The sequence below is a fragment of the Temnothorax nylanderi genome, unplaced genomic scaffold (assembly GCF_030848795.1).
Source record: "Temnothorax nylanderi isolate EJ_2023f unplaced genomic scaffold, tnyl_v1.0 TNYL_tig0007_pilon, whole genome shotgun sequence".
Classification (NCBI taxonomy): Eukaryota; Metazoa; Arthropoda; class Insecta; order Hymenoptera; family Formicidae; genus Temnothorax; species Temnothorax nylanderi.
Window position 1 is genome coordinate 2874903 of NW_027249069.1, and position 21875 is coordinate 2896777.

At 39.7% G+C, this 21875-nt stretch overlaps 1 protein-coding gene across 5 annotated transcripts in view; it reads left to right on the top strand.

The window, feature by feature from the left end:
* Positions 1–21875, top strand: part of Pnt (ETS transcription factor pointed) — a 102659-nt gene that overhangs the window by 13860 nt on the left and 66924 nt on the right. For all 5 annotated transcript variants that reach the window (XM_071721152.1, XM_071721139.1, XM_071721147.1 and 2 more), the window contains one exon: positions 2145–2352. In XM_071721152.1, the coding sequence (XP_071577253.1) occupies positions 2145–2352 (208 nt within the window). The remainder of the gene's footprint in view (positions 1–2144; positions 2353–21875) is intronic.

Here is a 21875-nt window from a genome sequence, read left to right on the forward strand (position 1 = left end):
TATCATGTATTCGCAAACAGTTTACATCCGTTGGGTCTGATAGGAATTAAAAATCTTCAACCGACGCACGATTGTTACATAAAACTACGTAAAGTTCACGCGCTTGTGAAGGAAAAAAAACGAATCGCAATCGCAAATTGATAATGCTACTCCTGAATGAATTCACTTTCCCAATCGCGTGTTCGATGAACGTAACTTATCTCGCGATATTCTCGGATCCGCCGGCGCACTGCGCTCGCTGATTTGTTCTTCCTTCTCGCCGGTCGCTGCGTGGCCCGAATAGATTTACATGTCTGAAAAGACTATTATCCAGAATCCAGAACACGCTTGAAATTCTATTTTTGCCGCGGTGAAAAACAATCGTGCTCTTGAAATTCCGCGATAACGGACCGCGACCTCCCTCGCAAACGTTATTGATTCGCTCTCTCTCTCGCCGGTATTTCTTATCTCGTAACGACGTGAATGTTATACCGCGCGATTATGGCAAAGGTTGCATCGTATCTAATACGGAATTGACAAATTTCTCTAAAGTCTCGAGTGCAAAAGTTCGCAAGTTCCGTTATCGATCTGTACTGATTCAATTGCGCTGCGAGACATGGTAGGATCTATTAAACTCACGATGACCGATACTATCTTTCCTCATATTGGCCTTACTCCTCGAGATAAAAATTTGCGTGAAGATTCGCTAAGAAGGTCGCGGTCAATGCCGGTGAAGAAACAGCACGATTGCGAATTGTACATCACACATTAGCATTCGGCCATTTTGTCGTAGATAACCGTCTCGACTTGACTCGTTCGGTCGCATCGGAGAGATACCATCGTTATAAACGGCTCGCTCGTCAACGGTTGACTCGGTCACGTACTATTGCCTCGCGATGAATAGATCTCCATTCAGCGTCGAATACCGACGACGAAAGAGGAAGAGATAGGCAAATAGATACATAAATGTAGAAAGAGAGAAGAAGCAGAGAACGCGAAGGAAAGGCGCGGAATAGAACGTGACGGGATTCAAGATCTCTAACCGCTTTCTATTTATCTATATACACGTGTTGTGTGCTCGTTACCACTGATAACCCAACGAATAATTATCGTGCAGTACAGAGGGATCGTTGTACGAGCTCGAATTTAATCGTACACTATTCGGATCGTTCTTCCTCATCGAAACTGTATTATTTGTCTAAGTCTAAATCATAGCGCAATAAGAAAGAGAGTAATTATTATGTGCGTATAAAATAATTTAACATTTATAAAAAAAATTATAAAGATGATATATTAATTAATATATATGATGTATAAATTATATATATTTATATACATATATTATAATATATATTATATTTAAAAAATTATAAAAAAGGGAAATCTCCTACTATATCGCTCGTTTTAATTGCCTTATCAATTTTTTTTTTAAATTATAGCTAGAACAGAACATTGCTAATTCGGCAAAAACTAGAGAACTTTTAGACATGTTCCATTTATTTAACAATCTCGATAACATTATCCAGGTTTTGTTATCGAGAGATTATTTTTTAATCGTTCAGTAACTAAAAGAATAATCAAGTTTAAGTTAATTTAAATTTCTTCCGTACGAATCACATTCATTGATTCCTCGTACTACTAGATCACGCGCCTTACACGCTGTTGCGTCATTTCATCGCGACATTTCATTCAACTTAGAGTCTTTCATACGAAGGTCAAGCGAGTCGTGATTATCGCCGGCACGAGCACTCTCTCTCTCCATTCTTTTTCCGCTCCAAGCTGCGTCCCCCCTCCCCTTTATTCCTTTCTTCCTCAACGAATAACGCATGCACGCTGCTTCCTCCTCCTTCAGCGACCAACCGGTTATCTGTCTAATTTGCTTCTCTTATTTTTCAACATACAGATCCCCTCTTTTCCAAAGTTTTCATGAACTTTGTTCTTTTCATCGAACCATCGAAACTGATCGAAACCTGCTTAGTGTGCTCTGGACAATTTTAGATGAAGATGCTAAAATTAAAACGATCAACAAATATGTGGCAAAAACATGCCACTGCATTTTACTGTCAAAAGCTAACGCAACTTATATATCGGCAAAGTTTTTTACATAGATAAGGGCGGGCATGTCAGCGCGAGTTAAACGATATGTATATATTTTCATTTATTAGCGCGACATTCGAAGCATGGGCAGCTTCCTGGGAGCCAACGGCATCACCGATGGTAGCGGTATGTTGACGGTGATGGCGAAGTTATTGAAGCAAGAGATGACCTCCGACGTCGAAGAAGAAGATCTGGTGCCGGCTCTCCCTGGCAGAGTCACTTCGATGCGGAAGGTGCCTTCCCTGTCGGACCTCTCTGATCCGGAAAGCTCCTTGGGTGAGTCTTTCCAATCCCAATGCTTGTCTTTATACCTGAATGCATAAAAATATCGTCGTTAATTAAATTACCAAATATCTAGAAATGAGAAAAAACGTGGTTTAGGCAAATACAGATATGTGTTAAATATTTCCGTATATGTGAGTTTTTATTCGACACACAATTTAGAGAATTTATGTTATACATTATAATATACATACAAATATATCCATGGGAATTAGGATTGCATCTTTGACAGAGAGAGAATATAATTTGTATTCCCAATATAAATATTTCTTAATTTGTTAAAGAAACTGCTTTTTCTGAATATTTAAATATTTAACAGATTCAAGAAAACATTTTTTCGAACTTGCACAATAATCCAACGACTGTAGTTCTAATAAGTTAGTGCACATTTTATCATCTTGCTAATATAGCACATGCCAATTGCGTGAGAAAATTTCACGAGACTGCCCAGACAGCGTAATAATCGTCCAGTTTAATATTCCCATTAAGTGGCCATTCGCGGGTGTGGAATGATTTTATCAAGTTTAAAAGTCACTGTCATGTTTAAAAGTCTATTTTTCATTGAAAAGAAGTTCGCAGCATATAGACACATTCTTTATTCTTCAATTAGAAACCGCTCACTTATATCTCCATTCGGGAACATCCAGTATTACGAAGAGTTTCTTACATTCTTTAATTTATTTATTTTGCGTAAAGATACCGATGCGTTTCTCGGAATGATAAAAGGGACAAAGTGATAACGCGAAGAATAGTGAAATCAGCTCTTTCGTTGCTCCTTGAAATACGATCGACCACGATTCCGATATAGTGTTGTGTTAACGTCAGATCCAGACACTTAAAGGTACACTTACATCCGATGACGCTTGCATAATACGAGCACTATAGCTGCGCGAGCCGCACTCACACGTATATGATTTGTTCAATTAGATCGCGCGAGAGTATCGTGCCTCTTGCACGATATCAAACAAGAGCCGGATATTTACTATAATTCTGATACGCGAAATTTTTCTAAACAACGCTATTTTACTAGTTTAAGTATTGTCAGATATCAATTTAAAACAAAACATTTCTCTCTTCGACAACCGAAAGATTAATGCAGTAGTACGGCTTATTTTGTTACGCTCTATTACGCACAAAAAATTAAATTGGAATTGCATGAATAAAAATAAAGATAAGTTTCAGGGAAAAAAAAACGGAAATATTTCTCCTGAAAAAATTAGTATTATACTCAAGATTTTTTCTTTTTATTTCGCTTCTTCGTCGTTCTAACGTCTCCGAGTAGCTCGCGAGTAATCGGAGTAATTAACTCGATAACGGGGCAGGAAAGTGGGTTTTGTCACGCTGAAAATCGGAATTTTCTAGGACGAATGTATATAGCGTCGAGAGTGGCAGTGCGAGTCATCCTTGTTACTCGCGGCTCGTCGTGCGCGATCAAAATGTAGCGAGAATTTACGAATTGGATAATCAGCAGCATCCTCATTAAAGCCCCCCCACTGAACGCCCCCGCCTTCCATTCTCTTTCGGACGCGTGTATGAGGCTACGCGTACGCATCGGACGCGTCGCATCGCCCCCACCCACTTAGCCGCTCTTATCCGACTTCGAGGGGCATTTTTCAGCGATCTGTGCTTTTTTTTCTAAACTTGCGCAATCGACCCATGTGAATCATTCTTATAAATATTTTGATTTACCACCCGAGAAGCAGATAGATAATAAACCATGTTCTCTAAACAGTTGCACGATCTATATCGAGCAGCATTAATTGATAATTGTTTATGTTTATCAGCGTTACGAATCGATAGTTATAATATTTGTAGATGAAAAGAGAAACAACGAACTATTTACAGCAAAAAGAAAGGAGAAGTCGCATTTAAATAACTTAAGAACATTCTGTTGAATTATTCAATGTTCTTTATTTTTTAAGAGTTAATAAGTACCTATCAGTTTTACAACCAAAAAGAATATTGAAAATTTTCTGTCGAAGCACATAATATTTAAATCGTGTTTAAATCTGTATTTAAAATCCTCCTCTATTTTGTTTGAATAAACATATTACAAATTATCTTTACATATAATTTTTTTATTAAATTTTATCTCGTTAAAACAATCTCCAATCATATGACCTCAGTTTAATTTAAATGTATATTACATAAAGTTAAATCTATCTTTAAAGAGTCTTAAAAACATCTTTAGATCTTTAGTATTACATTTGCGCTATTCAGTGCACAGAAAACGCTGTAAAGATTCTTTTATCTTAATCTTTTCTTGTCTACTATTTTAAACCTATTTAACGGAGATTGATGTTTAATAATTACAAGCCGTTTAGAAACGTGTCTATAAAGTGAAAACGTATCCCACGCAATTAGCAATTAGAACGTAAGCAATACCACAGATATGAGCGTGGGATATCAATCGGACAGTATATGCCGTAATAACGACCGTGTAATAACGCAACTTAAGCGCGTGTAATTAACCGGCCGATTTATCGCGTGTCATTTAACTTTCGGCGGGCGTGAATCACCCGCGATTCCGTTTATTACCGTGGAATCTACGCGACGATACGCGCGCAAATAATTGAACGGTTGCAATCGCTCGAAATGAATTCGTTGCTACTCGTCGGTCAACAATCAATATTTGATCCGTATCTCACGCGCGTTAATTTGCCTAATTTTAGACTACTTGTACACCTGGCAGCCGGTGCCACGAGACCGCATGTTATGTCGCGAATGGCTAATGACTTTAAATATTAGTTCAATACGTATTTAACTCATGACGTAATGTCTACTCCGTGATTAACGCTTAAAATAAATCACGCGATTCTTTGTATTTGCGATACTTATATAAAATGTATTTATTATTCAAGATTTACAAAAATTTTTTTACATCTGACAGCAATTAAGAGAAATATGATATACATATTTTAAAAATTGCTTTTATCAATTATTATAACAAATGTTACCAGAGATATAATTATTTTTTTATTAATTCATTATGTGATATTAGAAAAAAAATATAAAACAACCTTATTCAAATATCTTAACCACGATATTGTTCTTTGAATTTTCCATTATTTATACGAGCATAATCTTTCCGCTTGCTTTTTTTCCATAACAACACTATTGTCAAACGATCGAACGTTCGATCTTCGTTTACGAGACGCTGCCATCGATGGCAGTCGGTGCACAGAATGTTTTATGCAAATAGCCATTGTCTATCCTGACATTGACGCGATGGCGACAGATTTGTTTTGCGCTTCTTATATGTCCGTTGTCGTTGCACACCGTAGAACGTAACGCATCCGTGTCGCGAATGTAACACCGTGATAAATTCGGCTCTCGCTCCCTCGCGTGCTCGTAAAGAAATGTTGTCTCATAAATATAAATTCGAATGGCAAATACCGTGCGAGACGGGCCAAGGAACTTCGCGGAAAGTTTAGTCACCGCACTGACATTGTCATTAACAATACTTTAAGTACGCTATGGTAGTATGGTAGTCTGACCAATAGCGATAAATATCTCATACATTTTTTATTTATATATTTTTAAAATTATTTGTTGCGTGGATGATTACAAACTTTTGTTCTGCATTGAAAATCAGTGAATATTTTTTATCAACACGGGAAGGAATCCGTGTCGTCGTGTAAACGTCGTCATGAGTACGAGTACAAGGTATATATTTCCTATTTATCCCACAGCCAAATCAACACCGGATGATCGAAGCTCGTTAAATTACGTGTCCTGACTTACCAAAAGGTCGGTCCCGCCCTGTATGCCCCTATCTTTTTGCCTCGTGCCTCTGTATGTTAATCGTAAATCAATGACACTACCACACATCTCTCAAATGCAGAAGATTTATATGAATTCTTATACAAGATATATGAATAAATAAAATGTTTTGAATTTTATTTTGCTGATATTTTATAGATATTTTAAATATGGATTGTGAAGAGCTAAAATCGAAGCACATCTCATAAATCTTACGACAAAGTTCAGATCTTTTGAATTTTTTATTTCTTCGTAATAATAATTGCTCGGTCAGTTCTGTGACCATTCTAGAGCAAGCTTATTAAATTTAACAAACACCGCGCGGTATAGTCCCACTTGTGGAGGGACGAATGGGAAGAAGGTTGAAAAGCAAACTCGTGACGTGCGAACCCAAATTCGTTCGGGCGTTGTCAGAAAAAGGGAGATGAATGAGAAAGATAGACAGAGAAGCGAAATTGCCGCGGAGAAGCCCTGCACCTGCATGGGAATGTACCGAGACGACGCAAAGCGGCGAATGGAGGTGTGGGCTCTCTGAAAGGACGGAGAGGAGAGGAAAGTCGCAGGCCGGCTAGACGGTACATTAGGTGTCATAAATGCCATCACAAATTACTGATTATTTCTCTAAAAAATAAATAAATAAATAACGATATATTACATCTAAACATATTATATAAATAAAGTTTGTCTGTAGCAGAATTCAAAATAAATGCACGCTATATTTATTTCCTTCCTTAATTCATCCAGTATGAAAAACATTAAATTATGTTACATACTTTGAGATAAAATAAAATAATTCTTTACTCATTTTTCAATTGTTTGTTTTTGTTTAAAATGTAGCATGCGCTTCAGGCACCGGCTGTCAGTTATCGTTGCCGTTTTGTCACATTTGTCTTCATCACTTCGTCACTTTATTTGAAGATGTAACGCCGTGGTGAAGCTCGATGAAATGTCCGATACACAAGAGAGGCATTTATGACGCCTAGTGTACATCGCGCGAAACGCGTAACCGCAGCTGTGCGTGCGGTCGAGCTCCTCTCCCTCCCGCTACATCCTTCATCTTCCCTCCGCGTTCGCTTTGCTTACCTACCTACCCGAGACCAGACGCAGATACGGTTCTCACGTCCTCGATCGTCGGCGACGGCGATTTGCAGTTTGAAACAAACCCTCCCCGCGGTACGCGTGCATGGCCTCGCTGAACCTGTCGAGCGCTGCCCGGTCCTGGCCTTTCTTCTTCCTTTGGCAGATGCTGCGCCCTCGAAGACGCGATCTCGAGAGTGGTCGGTCGGTCGGTCGGTCGGTTCTCATCTCGAGGAAAAAGAATCGAGGCAAACCGCATGTTTTCCCGAATATAATTTTCGGCCGGTACGCCTTAATTTTGTTGGTGAAACGACACTTGAACATATATGTATGTAGAGTCACCTAAATTTAATTTGATTAATTTTATTATACAATATTCAGGATATTACATATTATTTGCTATCTATATACGCGTTCATCCTTATTTGCAAGAGCTATTTATATATATTTATGTATAAATTTTCAATATTTTTATTATTTAATTAACCGCCGCTATGGCATTTAATACTAGACGTTTACATACATATTGAGCGTTATTATAAATGAACAAAAAGGCGTTCGAGTAATTTAGAAAAATATATTATAATTACTTTTTTCACTTGTTTCACTTGTCTCCGCGAAGACTTTCAAGGACTTATGACATTAAAACTTTATTATGTCTTCACTTCTTTCGTTTCTACTTCTTGCGTAAAATTAACCGGTTAAATATTGATTGAGCCAATAAACGCCGTCTGGAGGGGAAAGAAGTGACAAAAATAATAGCTATCGAAACGAGATCTCATCTATTTCTCTTCTCGCAGCTCGCTCGATATTGTCCGTTGTTTGCACAAATCGATGTTAACCTCACGATTGAAATGACTTGCGTAGGTTTTATCTCTTCTCCGACCGATACCGATGTATACCTATTGATCTTAGTGTCGCCTTTCTCGAAGAAAATATCAATGATACACTTCGCGCGTTTCGAGTTAACAGAGAGAAAGATATCGCATAGATATAATGTCTATTCATATAATTCTAAAATTGTGTGTACTTTAATTGTAAAACTTAAAAACACATTTATCTGTCATTATACATCTATTTATTATTTCTGCGGGACGAACGAGATCAATCGATTCGAAAAATTCCCCGGTTTAACTCGTTCGCTACGTCGTTATCTCTTTTTGCGATTAACAAATTTTTCTGACAAGATTAATACGTAGATTACATTTTGAGATAAAAAAAAACAAGACGATCACTTCAACATGAAAACGAACTTGGCGTAAAAAGATTTTTAACGCGAGTTAAAAGAACGTCGACAATTTTCTTGAGCTTTGTCTCGAAAACACAGCTTGTAATTGCGCTGAAACTGTTTTGCTGGGTGTTGTATCGAGCGAGATTAAAGATAGCATCGCTCTCGTGAAGAATGAAACGCTGCCATTGACGCTCCGCGTTAATAAAGGGAGGTCTGGTCGGGGATATAAATAAAAAATGAGCTTTAGCTTTCGCTATTTTGCTCCATCTATCTCAAGCACGTATATGCGTCTAGTTCTTGTTATTAAATTAGATTGCGTCTTGCTTCTACATCCTCAAATGTTTATTGCATTATTGCTCGCAAAAATGGCGTGTGTGGGAGTATATGATGCATAAATGTGTGGAAGTACATTAGTTCAGGCTTGCTAAACCCAAATGACTGCGCGGATCAGTATTCTGTTATCCCTGCGGGAAAATCGGGTTGGCACCTCAGCAAGCAGGTGTCTACCTCTGCTGGTTTGCTCACCGGATGTCTTTGGTGCGGCTTCGATACGTTAGTCATAGGTAGAGCCACAGATACGCTTACGTGATCTGTCCGCCGTGGATAAAGTAGATCTCTGAGAACGTTCGCTCTACCGGGTGTACTCGTTTAAAATCGCGATATGGAACAATTGTTTCAGAGATACAATTTTCGAGCTAATTATTTCTTATCTTAACAAAAGACCTCGCGATAACTTCCTCGATATTTTGATTTTTTTTATTAAACATTGATTATGCCATTTCGTCACAATTAAAATCCTCTATTTTAGATCACACGATAAGTAACGTTCTGTTTTTTAATTTTTATATTTGAAGTTTAATCCTCGAAGAACTACTCGATTTCCAACAATTTTATATTTCGGAAGTTCTTAAGAGTTTTTCATTTTTGCTAACAAAAATGGGCTCTAGATTCCATAGAAAGTTAATATTAGCGTCTACTTTCAATTCCGAAGCACACTATATATCTCTAGAAATTATACATGCTGTATAATTAAAAATTTAATCCAAATTGTCGAAACCTTTATTATCGATCGAAAAAGATTGTATGATTATATGGATAACAAAAGACATTTTCCATGACTCGAAAAAAAGCATCATCCGCTCGCGCGCACGCGCGTCGGGGGAAGGGTAGCGAGGCGGCAGGGAGAGGGACAGAGCAGAGAGGGCAATGGATAGCAACAGGTTGTGTGACGTCACGAGGCGCCACGCGACTCCGCTTCATTCACGAGAAGCCAGAAGAGCGAAAGAGGGTGGACCAGGAACTCATAACCGGCGATGCTTTGCCTTTCCTGTTTTCTCACATGATTCGACAAGCCGGTTTATCTCGATCGACGCGGCCGCGGCACTCAGCCCGATCTGGCACTGGCAATTATTGGCCCGTAACGGTTCGTGCCCCGAAGCCCGGCAGCGAGGCTACGGAAATGGGCTCCCAATTCCGAATTGATGCGGATAAATTAATGTTCCGCCCGAACGCGTTGCGTTGTCGCGGATATTATTAAGTATCGGATTTTTAGGTAGGTGAAACTTTTACTTACGCCGCGCTTCCCGTGGCTAAATTGATTGAATCACGAACATTAAGTACACGCGACTATCAGCTGATTATTAATTAAAATAAAGGTAGAAATTTACGTACAGAAAGTATTTTTGTTCGTACACTCACATTTTTTTAAACTCCATGTCAATTTAAAATGTTAAACGTTTAACAAGTTTAAAGGTGCAAAGTTTCGCATTGATGCTAATAATATCAAAACGCCAGTGTTATCGCTCGTTTGATCGACTTGTGGTTATCTTTCAACGTTATTGTCTATATTCTTTCTAGACGAATATAATTTGTCATATTTGTTTATGTAAATCTCATGTTCATACAGATATTTTATAAACGACATTTGCTTTTTATTTATGTCGTAAATATTAAATATATATATCTTATATATTAACCCGCGCGACACTTGTCCGATCGAAAGCTGCTCGTTAGTGTCGTCAGTTTATTTTCAGTCAACGCGACATTTATCTCCTCGCTACACATTTCACTCTTCTCTCTCTCTCTCTTCTACAAAATCAATACTTATTTTTATCAAGCGAGTGAACGCCAATTTCGCACGTCCAGCTTCTTTCTTTTCACCGTGACCGGCATCGATCCCCCACCCGATTCGCGTTGACCCAGGGTTCTTCAACCCCGCGACATCGTGCATGTAGCCGACGTTCGAATTCGAGTCTATCCGTTCACCGGCGCGGCTCGGCGCGTCCCGTCCCTCTCGCCACGGCGAGCAGAAAGACGGCGAGCGAAGGATGAAAGACGACGGCGAGGCAAGGTGAACGCGGCGCGAGTACCCCACCACGGAGCGAGTAGCCACGCGAGTTCATTCATGAGATCGTGGGAACGTGCCTCACGGTGGGTCCGTTCTACCCCGTCCTCCCTCTCCCTCCCTCCCCCCCACCCTCCCTCCCTCCCTCCCTCCCCCTTCCCCCATCCTCCTCCCGGCACATGTTAGCCGGTCGGTTTATCTTTTCTTGTCCTGTCTCCCTCCGTCTCGCTCCCGCGGCGGCTCCTTCTCCCTCGCGTCTAGCACCTGTTTCTACCTCCTCCCCCTCCGAACCCCTCCCCGAGCCGCCGCTCTCTCGCTCCCGCAATTCCTCACCCTAGGCCTCTCCTCTTCTTACTCTCTTTTCCCTAATCATTCCTCCTTCTTGTTGTGCCGCATGCACTCATTTCTCTGCACTTAACTTCCCTCTCGCTCCTTCCGCTCTCTTCCATTCCTCCGCTATAATTCCACCTCGTACTTGTTGTTTATCCGCCTATCTTTTTATAATTTCTATCCTTAATAATTCCTCGTCCACCGATTACGTCTGTTTCGTTGTCAAAATCCCTCGTTCCTTCCCATAGCTTTCTCTTTACTCCTCCGGGCAACATTGTGCCATGTGCTTGCGTCCGTGTCTCTCTCACCTGTTCTTTATTCAGGTATAACGTATTTTTTTTTTCGCGATCGGTACCGATATCTCTCTCGCACCACCTTTGTCAGCCATTCTCCCCTTCTCCACCATCTGCTCGTCTCCCTCTACGAGTCTGTTCCGCACGTTGCTTCGTTTTACCTGCTCGCGGCCACTCGCCTGATCGCCCCTCTCTCTCTCCGACCCTTTCCCGGGATCTACGTTCGGTACAGTGGCTGCTACAAGCTCTGTCATTTTATCGACGAAAAACATCGAGAGAGAGAGAGAGCATGTTTGTCCGGATGGAGAACACTGGTCAGCCCGCGCTGACTTGAAAAATGTTTTCATAAGCTATGTAAATCTCCCGATAACATGTTTTTCCGACTCCTGAATTAGTATTGGAGATATAGATAGAGGAAATAAAACGAACGTGGATTTTCTATAAACGCGCGACACGTTATGTGACTTTAATACTTCTCACTTTTAACGATCGTATTTTATCTCAAAAGACTAAATAAGATCAGACGCATATAACGTGCTGGGAAATCTGTACGGAAATCGAATCGAATTGTGGGAAAGAAATTTTCGTCTCCGGAGAGTATACGGTGGTTGGGTACAAGATCTATTGTTTCCTGCCGACTAGACGGGGGAATTAATAGCGGAAAATGAAATAAGGAGTTCGCAAGTTTTTAATTTAACATATCTCCGTCTCTCCTTTCAAACGCTGCATACATTTTGCTAAGAAAATGCGTGTAAATTTGAATTTTTTCTAACAATAAGTAGCTACCTAAATCGAGCTATCAAACTGTGTTATATTTTGTTATATTCCTTATATTATTCTGTCGTATTCCCATAATTCTTGAATCTATATACAACTCGCGAGGAGTTGTACAATTTACATTTTTTAAATTAATTAATCAAAAACGCTCTAAAGAGTACGCTCCCGATTGAACAATTTGCAACATAATGAAAAATTCCTTCTTCTGTGAGGTGTTATAACGTTTCTATACATTGAATGATGCAAGAAGTGTTTTCGCGCAATGTCGAAAATTTTTTATCGCGTAGTGCGAGATATATTTAAATTGTTCAGATGTTACTTCTTGCTCCTCTGATAAATAAAAAATAAGAAATAACGCTTCCAGAGATTGTCGAAGGAACTTTCATGGTCTACTGTACCCGACGACCTCTGCGTGGCCGGCAGCCGGCGGAGACATAATTGCGGCTCGTAATCATGCTGCCGAGCCCGAGGGTATTCCTCGTCCCCCCTCTTTCACCCTCGTAGCTCGTTCCTACTTCGTCTTCCTTTCGTTCCGTCGTACCCTCTCGTCTTTCTCACTCTCGCGCGCTCTTCCCCCTTATCTTCACTTTGCGTTTCTCCAGTTCGAAACGAGTAAAATGTAATAACGTTACGTCCGCGGAAGTTAAAGGCCCGAGTAGGAAGCCCGAAAGGGAAGAGATTTGATAGACATCGAGTGGAACCCCCCGGAGCAATGGTAGGGATTCTAAGGACCCGTTCCGTTCCGACGCAGCAAACGCAGAAAGCGGGATGATGTAAAAATACGCAAAAGGAGTCTTATTCCTATCAAAAATATAGTTAATATTATATGATTAATTGAAAAGACCAAGTTTTTAGTTAACATTTAGTTGCTATCAGAAAGAATCGCAATTGCATTGCCATTGTGTAATAATAAGATTATCTTGAAAACAACGAGAATAATAGTAACGTGTCATTATTGTCAGATCAGTTTCGTAATCGCGAGAGACACGGGATCGTGAAGGAGATCGACAAGGGAACTTTACGTTTGATCACTATTGTTACATTCATATGGCCATTCCGTAATAACAGCACGTTTCGCAAATATGCTCGGTAGCTGCTACCGCTTAGATACAGCTATATTATCGCGAGAAACACGTCAGGCTAAGAACGAGGTATGGAAGGTGGACGAACGTAAGCCGGACTACGTGCGTTCGGTGCGTATCACACGCGCTATTACCCCTAGAAGATACGGCTCGCCGCGCGCCGCGCCGCGCCGCACCGCACCGCACCGCGTCGACCGTTTTACGACCGAACGTTTATTCGCCATTTCGAGCCTCTTAACGTCCGCCGCGGAATATCGAGCTTAATATATCGAGACGCGAACCGCGCTCGCCTCTCCCGCCTCTCGTCCCTTTTCCACCACGCCCTCTCCTCGTATTATACGTATTTGCGAGTAACCACATCGAGAGAGTCGAGACGAGAGAGTTGCGCGAGAAGTATCGAAAGGTCGCCCTATGATTCGGCACGAAAGAGATATGCCGATAGCGATTGGATCGCGTCCTTGCGGATTAATCTCCAGCAAACGGAAATATACGTTTGCCGGAGATTAAATTAGCACCGGTCTATAACGATCGTACGATCTGCAACGATTTTAATCAGATATATATTTTATAATTACATCTTTAGACCGCTTAATCTTTTTCGTTTTTCAAAGGAACGACTAATCATCTTGGAGTGTTAGTATACATATAGATGGCTAATATTTGTTTTACTCTCAGAGATGTGAGCGTACATTAATAAGATTGCAATTTACAATAACAATTTAATCATCGTACGATGATATATTCCTTTCAAAATTGAAATTTTATTGAAAATGAAATATTTGGGATACTATGCACCTTAAATATTTTTTTACTTTTTATTTTGATTCTAACATATATTTATATATTTATTTTATTATGAAAGAAATACAAAATCTTAAATGGATTGTATCTTTCTCTTAAAAAAAAAAAAATTCTCTTAAAAGTTGCGTGGAGTAATGTACCATCTCATTAAAAGACAAAAAATGTAAGTACTATTAACGAGTTAATGCGCGAAAAGTTTTGATTGGAACCGTTCGAATCTTGTCTCTCGGAAAAGTATAAAGGGAGACCCTTACGACCGGGTGTAGCCGATTAGGGATGCTATTAAATATACGCGCGCGGTTGCAACAGGTACACGACCTGAAACGGGCAACAGCCGGCCGATGTTATTGCTCTCGGGAAGACGGTAGCCGGGGTAATTGATTATCTTGCGCCCTTTATACGTTACGAGCTTGCCCTACCTCTTAAATCCAGCCTGCGCGATCTAAGAGATGCGCTCTCCTCGCATTTTCTATACCCGCAAATTATACGGCGGAATCGACGTTAGTTTCAAGGGGAAAAAAGAGTTAAACCGAACGAAAGTGGTCTACTCCACCGAGATGAGGGATACGCGGTATATGCAAAGGAGAAACACTGTAAAAATGGACGAAGGCATTCATAAAAAATAATTTACATCGCCTATCCTTCATTATATTCGCGGTATTATTATTTCTAATAGCAATACGATTTGTATTAAATTATTACTATTATAACTTAATAATCTATCCTCGTAATTGCGCCGCATGAATTCTACAACAGAGTGAAATATGAAATTGCAAAAGAATATCGGAACCATGTCTTTTTCTTCGCTAAAGTCTAAACTAAGTCGTATCCATTTTGTAATGAAACATATCAGTAATTTACGCGTTTAAATATCAAAGAGATACCATCAAAAGTACCAACAAAGTTATGCATGCAGGTATTTAGCACTCTTCGCGATTTTATTTCATACTTAATCTGATATGCCGCAGAGTGCAGTTCATAATCGTTGCGTATATCAAAATCAAAATAATGAAAATATATTTTGAAATGTATGATAATAATAAAATCAACAAAATTTGCATATGTATATATATCCTATATATATATAGGATATATATATCCTATTGAATGTTCATGGTAACATGAAAGACGAGTCTCGGACGAAAGGGAGTTCGGGATAATATAAATCGATTAAATCGCTAATTCAGGCACGGAGGTCTCGCGTTGCTGCGGTAGATTCCAAACAAGGCTGCGCAATAAATTACGAATTAATTACAGCGCGACTTATGACGCATCTTCCAATTTCGAGCGAGAGAGAGAGAGAGAGCTCGACTTCGTGGCTGCAGCGTGATGCAGGCGCGTGCACTTCCGATGCGGCGAGGCCTGTCTTCTCAATTTTATGTAGCGTATCTGCCTTATAGAATCCTCCTCTTTCCGTCGACGTATTATGGTTAAGCTGCCGCGGTAACTCTCCTCGGAGGCCGCTCGCCTCTGTTCGACCGCGGCTTCTGGTCTCCCGCGAGAGAGATTACAGAGATAATGGGGCCTGAGTAGCTGCAACGCGTTGCTCGGTCCCCGCTCCTAACAAATTGTTGGGTTCATTCATCCTATCTCGACGATATATACAGGAAAAAACTAGCCGCGCTAGCTACTCACGGCGCGGTACATGCGTGTAACTTCGTCCTTTCTCGCGTGGCTAATCGTTACGGAATACTACCTTCCCGTCTCCGCCGTCCGAGAATCCGCGTCGGCTATCGACGACGGATACTGGAAACGCGCACTTCCCACGCGTGTCGTTCAGCACGCAATAATCGGAAATTTCCCATAGAGGCCTTCGAACGAAATTCTTCTATTTGACGATTTATTTAACCGCTGAAAAAACGGTCATCCCGGAAAAGGGAAATTTCTCGTTTCCCGTGTATCGTGTGAATTTGCAAGAGGTTCTGGATTATCGCACGCGCATTAATCACAGATAATTATATATTTTATATTCTTGAAAGATATACATATGCCACGTAAATAATTCTAAACAAGCACAGGGGACACAGGGGTCATAAATCTTCATTCTTTGGTTATTTAGAGCATTAGTTATCTCATTCGTATCTCACTGTTCTCTAAGACCGTTTTGTTGAAAACTATCACACTTTGTATTAACATTTTAAGTACTATATATATATATATATATATATATATATATATATATATATTATATTCACGTTTTGTGCTATACGCGTTCGTAGCTCATTGGCAAGTGTGATTCACGTTCTTCAAGAGGCGATAATTTCCATATTATCCAGTGACTAATACGCGTTTAACGGCAACCGAGATTTTCCTTTCTTAAACCCGTTTTGTCTCCGCGGAGATTCTGATCTATCGATTGTATCTGCTCGCGTAGAATTAATTTTTACTTGGAATCCGTTCTACATTTCCTAATAACAACTATATTTCCTCTTACTGATTTTTTGCAATTACGCGGTAATAATTCTCAAGGTATTTTTAGAGACACGTTAATACCTCCATCTCGTTCAATTCGTTTTATCGTCTCTCTGCAAAATCTCACTTAAGTAAATATTTATTCGAGCAAAAATGTATATTTTCGCAAATTTAAAATTATTTGCGATCGGTTTTTAATATTGACGATTGTGTACGCAAATATACATAGCATTATCTCTCAAGCAGTCTCTGGTCAGACCCTCTCTGCCTGTGTCCAGCTAATTCAGAGAATCTTCGAATACTCCTGTCACGTAATACGTTAAAATAGATAGCGATCTATCGAATAAATTTCGCGATTGTCATATTTCATGACGAGACTTTAACGCCATGCAAGTTATCAGCGCCATTCGCTGAATAAATTATCTACTTTTAGTAGCTAAATCAAAACTCGTTGCGGCAGCTTTTTACGTGACCGGTTTAATCAATGTAGCTCTTTTTCGTTACGATCGAGTCCAACTATCGAAGCGTGCGTCGAAACGTTCGATAAGAGAAGCGCGTGGGCACAGGACCTGATACACCAGCGCGCGGAAAGAAGCGTCGAGTCGACGTACTCTTTGACGTGCTTGTCGATCCCATAAATCGATAGCGACGTCGCTACATGATTTGCATGAATTAATGAACAGGGTGTGCCCCATAACCACCGTATGATGTTTTATAATAGCGTATATTCTGGAGATTTAATTAAAATCGAAAAATTAAATTCGATTTATAAATACATTAGAGTTAACCAGTAATATCGTGCCTCGATTTCTATCTCAGTTAATTAAATTGCGCGAAATATCTACTTCTATTAGTTATCGTTTCGATGCGTTTACGACTTGCCAATCGTAAGCATTAGTTAATGGTACGGGCTGACAATCGCTAATTATCAATATATACTGTGAAATATTTCTTGTTTTTTTTTTATATACATATACTTGTAATGTTTGCATATTGAAAGAATCTCTTAATATCATAAATCGTATCTCGTGAGTTTGTCACTCCATGTTTTCTCTTCTAACAATAAGTTCCTTGTTGCACTCGTATAACCCTCAAAACATAGTTAATTACAATCATGCGTATTAATCGTCGCAGTAGAATAATCGCCCGTACTTTGCACGACGACTGATATTAGTCATACACGAGACGCGCACATTTTTATGACAGAATTTCATCGAAATGCGATAACAATGCGAAAAAATACGAAGCTGTATGATTCACTTGACATATAATTCGCATATTATTTCGCGTTTTTAATTCGAAAATGACGATTAAAACGAACGACACATTCGAATCTGTCATTTAAAAAATCCATTATTGTCAACGTGTAGATACGTAAATATAGCGATAATGTTATAATATTTTGTGATTCCCATCTTTTATAGTTTCGATATTTTTCTCACTTATAAGAAATATTATAAATCGTAAAAAATATTTATAAAATATTTATTTCAAAAATAGTCGATTAATTTACATCATTAATTATAATAAATATTGTTGGTCGAATTAATCGTTTACGAACAATAATCGCGTTTCGATGTATAATTCGGCGACACATGCGAAGCGGCACGCGCCGTGATTTGACGACTCATGTCTCGCGAGGCGAATGACAATACAGCGCACTTGGCGACCTTACGTACGCGACATTCGACAACGCTCGGTTTTACTAACAAACATCAAAGCCGTACTCGTTATAAACTATTTATCTTTACGAAATAATCGTACCGAATACTTGTATTCCGTTACTTGTATCTTAATTTATTTTCGCGATAAGTGAGTTGTGTGTGTCATAGTACATTCATACATAAAAGGGATAATTTTACAATCAAATTGAACATTTTTGAAAGACTTCGCAAAGATTACTTTCTTTCGTTTAGTTAATTATATTATTAGAAATTAATGCGCTTCGGTGACTACTTTATAAGTAGCAGGCTTCCATACTTGGATTGATAAAACCATCATCGGTCCCCTCTCGATTTCCTTAATCTCGGTTTTGTTACCGCATCCGACTAAAATATGGCGTACTCATGCTTCGTTTTTTCGCGATTATGCGAGGATTTAGCCGCTAGTTTACGTTGGGTCTCTAAGAAAGATCCATGCATTGATATGCCATGAAACGTCTTTTTATTACGAGACTTTGCAAAAGTAATAAGTCTACTTTTGCGTACCGCACGTTTGTTCCATGTTGTTTATTACATATTTATTATATATTGTCGTTTAAAAAATATACACCGCGTGAGGATGATACTTAAAGACACGAAGTATGTACGAAATAAAAAATACACTGAATATATGAGAAAATAATATTTATAGTGCTGATAAAAACGTGCATGGAGTATAAAGATCGTCTGAATTGCGAATAGAGATATATGAGCGATAAGGATAAGGTGAGTGTCATTTTACAAAAATACTTAGAGTTAGATATATTCGGAGAATTCGATAATACTTTATGCTTTATTGTTATCGCTTATTGTTATATCATTATTATACTATAATCATTATCGATATGTTTTACAAAAAAATTTGGTAATCTGTTGTCGATCGGATTTCAATGTGATCGAAATTTTTTCAGATAGAGATTTCGTTGTGTTACTTTTGAAATGCTTTGTCACGTAAATCGCTCTTTCATATCAAAATGCATCGAGCGATGATTTTTGCACAAATCTCGCGCGGTATCGTCGAACAATAGCTATTGACTCGCGACTCGCGTGCCGCGGTATCGATGCTAGAGTTCGGACGGATATGCGACATCTTACGTAACAGATGCGGTTTCGCGGTGATCGTCCTAGCAGCTGATGCGTAGGAGTGGCCGAGTGAACCAGTTGACAGCGCTGAACTACCGTCCATCCGTTTTCTCATCTCTTTGCTTCCGCTTCGCAACGTTTTCGCTCTATCCCTTCTCGGCAGGTTCTTCTTCCACGAGGCTTGCTCGCCACACGACCGGCACGCACCAGTTAGCCATCTCTTACATCTGCAATTCGCATGCATTGAACCAGCAGCTATCTTCGTCTTTTCCTGTTCCACTGCAATGTCTGTCTTCTGCTATCTAAACTTCTTTGCTAAAGGATTTTTTTTATTTTTACGATCAATGCTAAAACTATCCATCACAGATTAGAGTTGCGGATAAAAAAGTATGCTGTAAATGAATTCTCCTTTATATATGCTTATCAAGTGAAAACTAATAACAATTCTGCATTTTGTATACGTTTTATTTTTATATTTTATTTCTAATCTAGAACTAAACATTGATAAGCGACAAGCGCAGCATTTATTAAATTGCATTTACGCTTCATAGCTTTGAAAAACTGCAGAGACTTAGCTAAAGTCTCAACGCGCGGAAAAGAAATAGATAACGATACTTTCAAATAGAAATCGAAGCTATGTTCTATATTCAGGAAATTTAATATCTTGCTATTACCATTTTGAATAACGGCGAAGCTGCGAGAGCAAGTTGATGCGTGCTGATGTGACGTTAATCTAATCAATTTTTTCTTACAAATTTTATTATCTGCGATTTACTACGCAATAGTGACCACTGCAAGTAATAATAATTACAGGTTGATTCATTTGCGTGTAGCTCATTAGTCTTGAATTTTTTCACTGAATGCCATCCTCACTCATTAAGTCGTACATGATTGCTGGTACTCAAGGGATATCTGTCACCTATAGTTCTTCCGCGATGAAAGCCGTGTTTCTTTCACCATTTTCTTGCTCGCCCGACGATCAGTACCACATCGGTCGGGTCTTACACCGTCCATAGACCAGTTCCTACTCTGTTTTTTCTTCCCTTCATCTTCCTCCCCTGTTCTTCCTCGCGCCTCTCTCCGCTTTCCTCTTTCTTGTCTCGCCGAGTAGCGCCTTACCTCTAGGCGCAGGGAGTTTTCTTTCAGGACGCGCTCGGCACAATGTCATTAGTCTCAGATTAGCGTTTTCCTTAGCATTATATTTATCCGTTAGATCATCTTTGGTGCGTAACTGTTACTTATAATGGAACGTGTGAAACATAACATTAGCGAGCAGCCATTTCGCGTTACCGTTACACGAATAATATAGACATATCATTATGCGGTAGCCGATGAAGTATGAATTCATAATTCGGAATTTATCTCCGTCGTGCAGTTTAACGCGAGAGGCGCGCATATGCAAATTAAGGAATAAATGAATTAAACACCGCGAACATTTCTCACGCCGCGCGAATATTCTGAGCTGGACACGCGCATACAAATGGCATTAGTAGCGATTAATTTGAATCGTCGCGAAACACGGGTTTCCCAGTTAGAGATGAATTTGTTACAAGCCCGTGTCGTTACACCATCGATCCTCCGAGAGGAGTATCCCGCCCCCCCCCCCCGCGCTCCGGTTTTCGAGCGGATGTCGTGGTGGTGCGCGAGCTCGCGCGTTGATTAGCGCTACATCGTTAAACAAATAAAATAATGAAATATAATTGATTCCGCCGAGAAGACATCGCCTCGGACGCAGAAGGCGAACAGGTTTCCGTCGCGTAGTAGTGTAAGATCATCGTGCGCGGCGCGAGGGAAACGAGACGCTCCTAGAGAACGCTGTTGGTACACCTCGAAAGAAGAAGAAGATGCATCAACGGCGGCAAACGAGTTTTCGCGGCGATCCGTTTGCGGTAATCGCCGATGCAAATAATTGTACTTACCGCGCCGAGTTATCCGATCATTCTAATATCGCGTATCGCTGATACCACTTCAAAGTTCATTATCGGTTATGAAGATCTTACACCGCTTTCGTCTCATTTATTCCGTAATTCGCGACAAAAGCGGCGACGCCAGGTTTTTGATGTATCTATTTATTTTTGTTGCAAATAGCGCGACTAATAACTTCCCTTCTGCGATGGAAAATATGACATGGCTTTTATCTTTTCTGGAAATCCGCAGTTTCAGCTCGAAACGGTTCATTTGACAGATGAATATATAATATCGATGCATTACTAATTGCGGAACTCATGAATTATCAACGCTTATAATTGTGGTAACGGAAAAATGTCTGCGTAATTGAGTTTGACCGCAAAAATGCATAAAATCTTTGAATCTACTGTGATTTGATGAAAATAACATCGAAATTGAAAATTAAAAGTAATCGGATTAAAAATAATCGGATATACATATTTCGCATCTCACGTATATACATTATAAATATATGTTCATTAATTATACGTTTATCAGCCTGTCGGGAATATGTTATCGAAGCGATTTGCTCCCATGTTACCTGCTCTCTGGTAGCTCGCGAGTTTAAGGTAAAATCGAACGGTGGAAGCAGAAGAAGAGCGCAGCAGGAGAGCCGGGATGCTGCACGCGAGCAAGGTGGGGAGAAGAGCCACGCGATCGAGATTTATTTATAAGTCG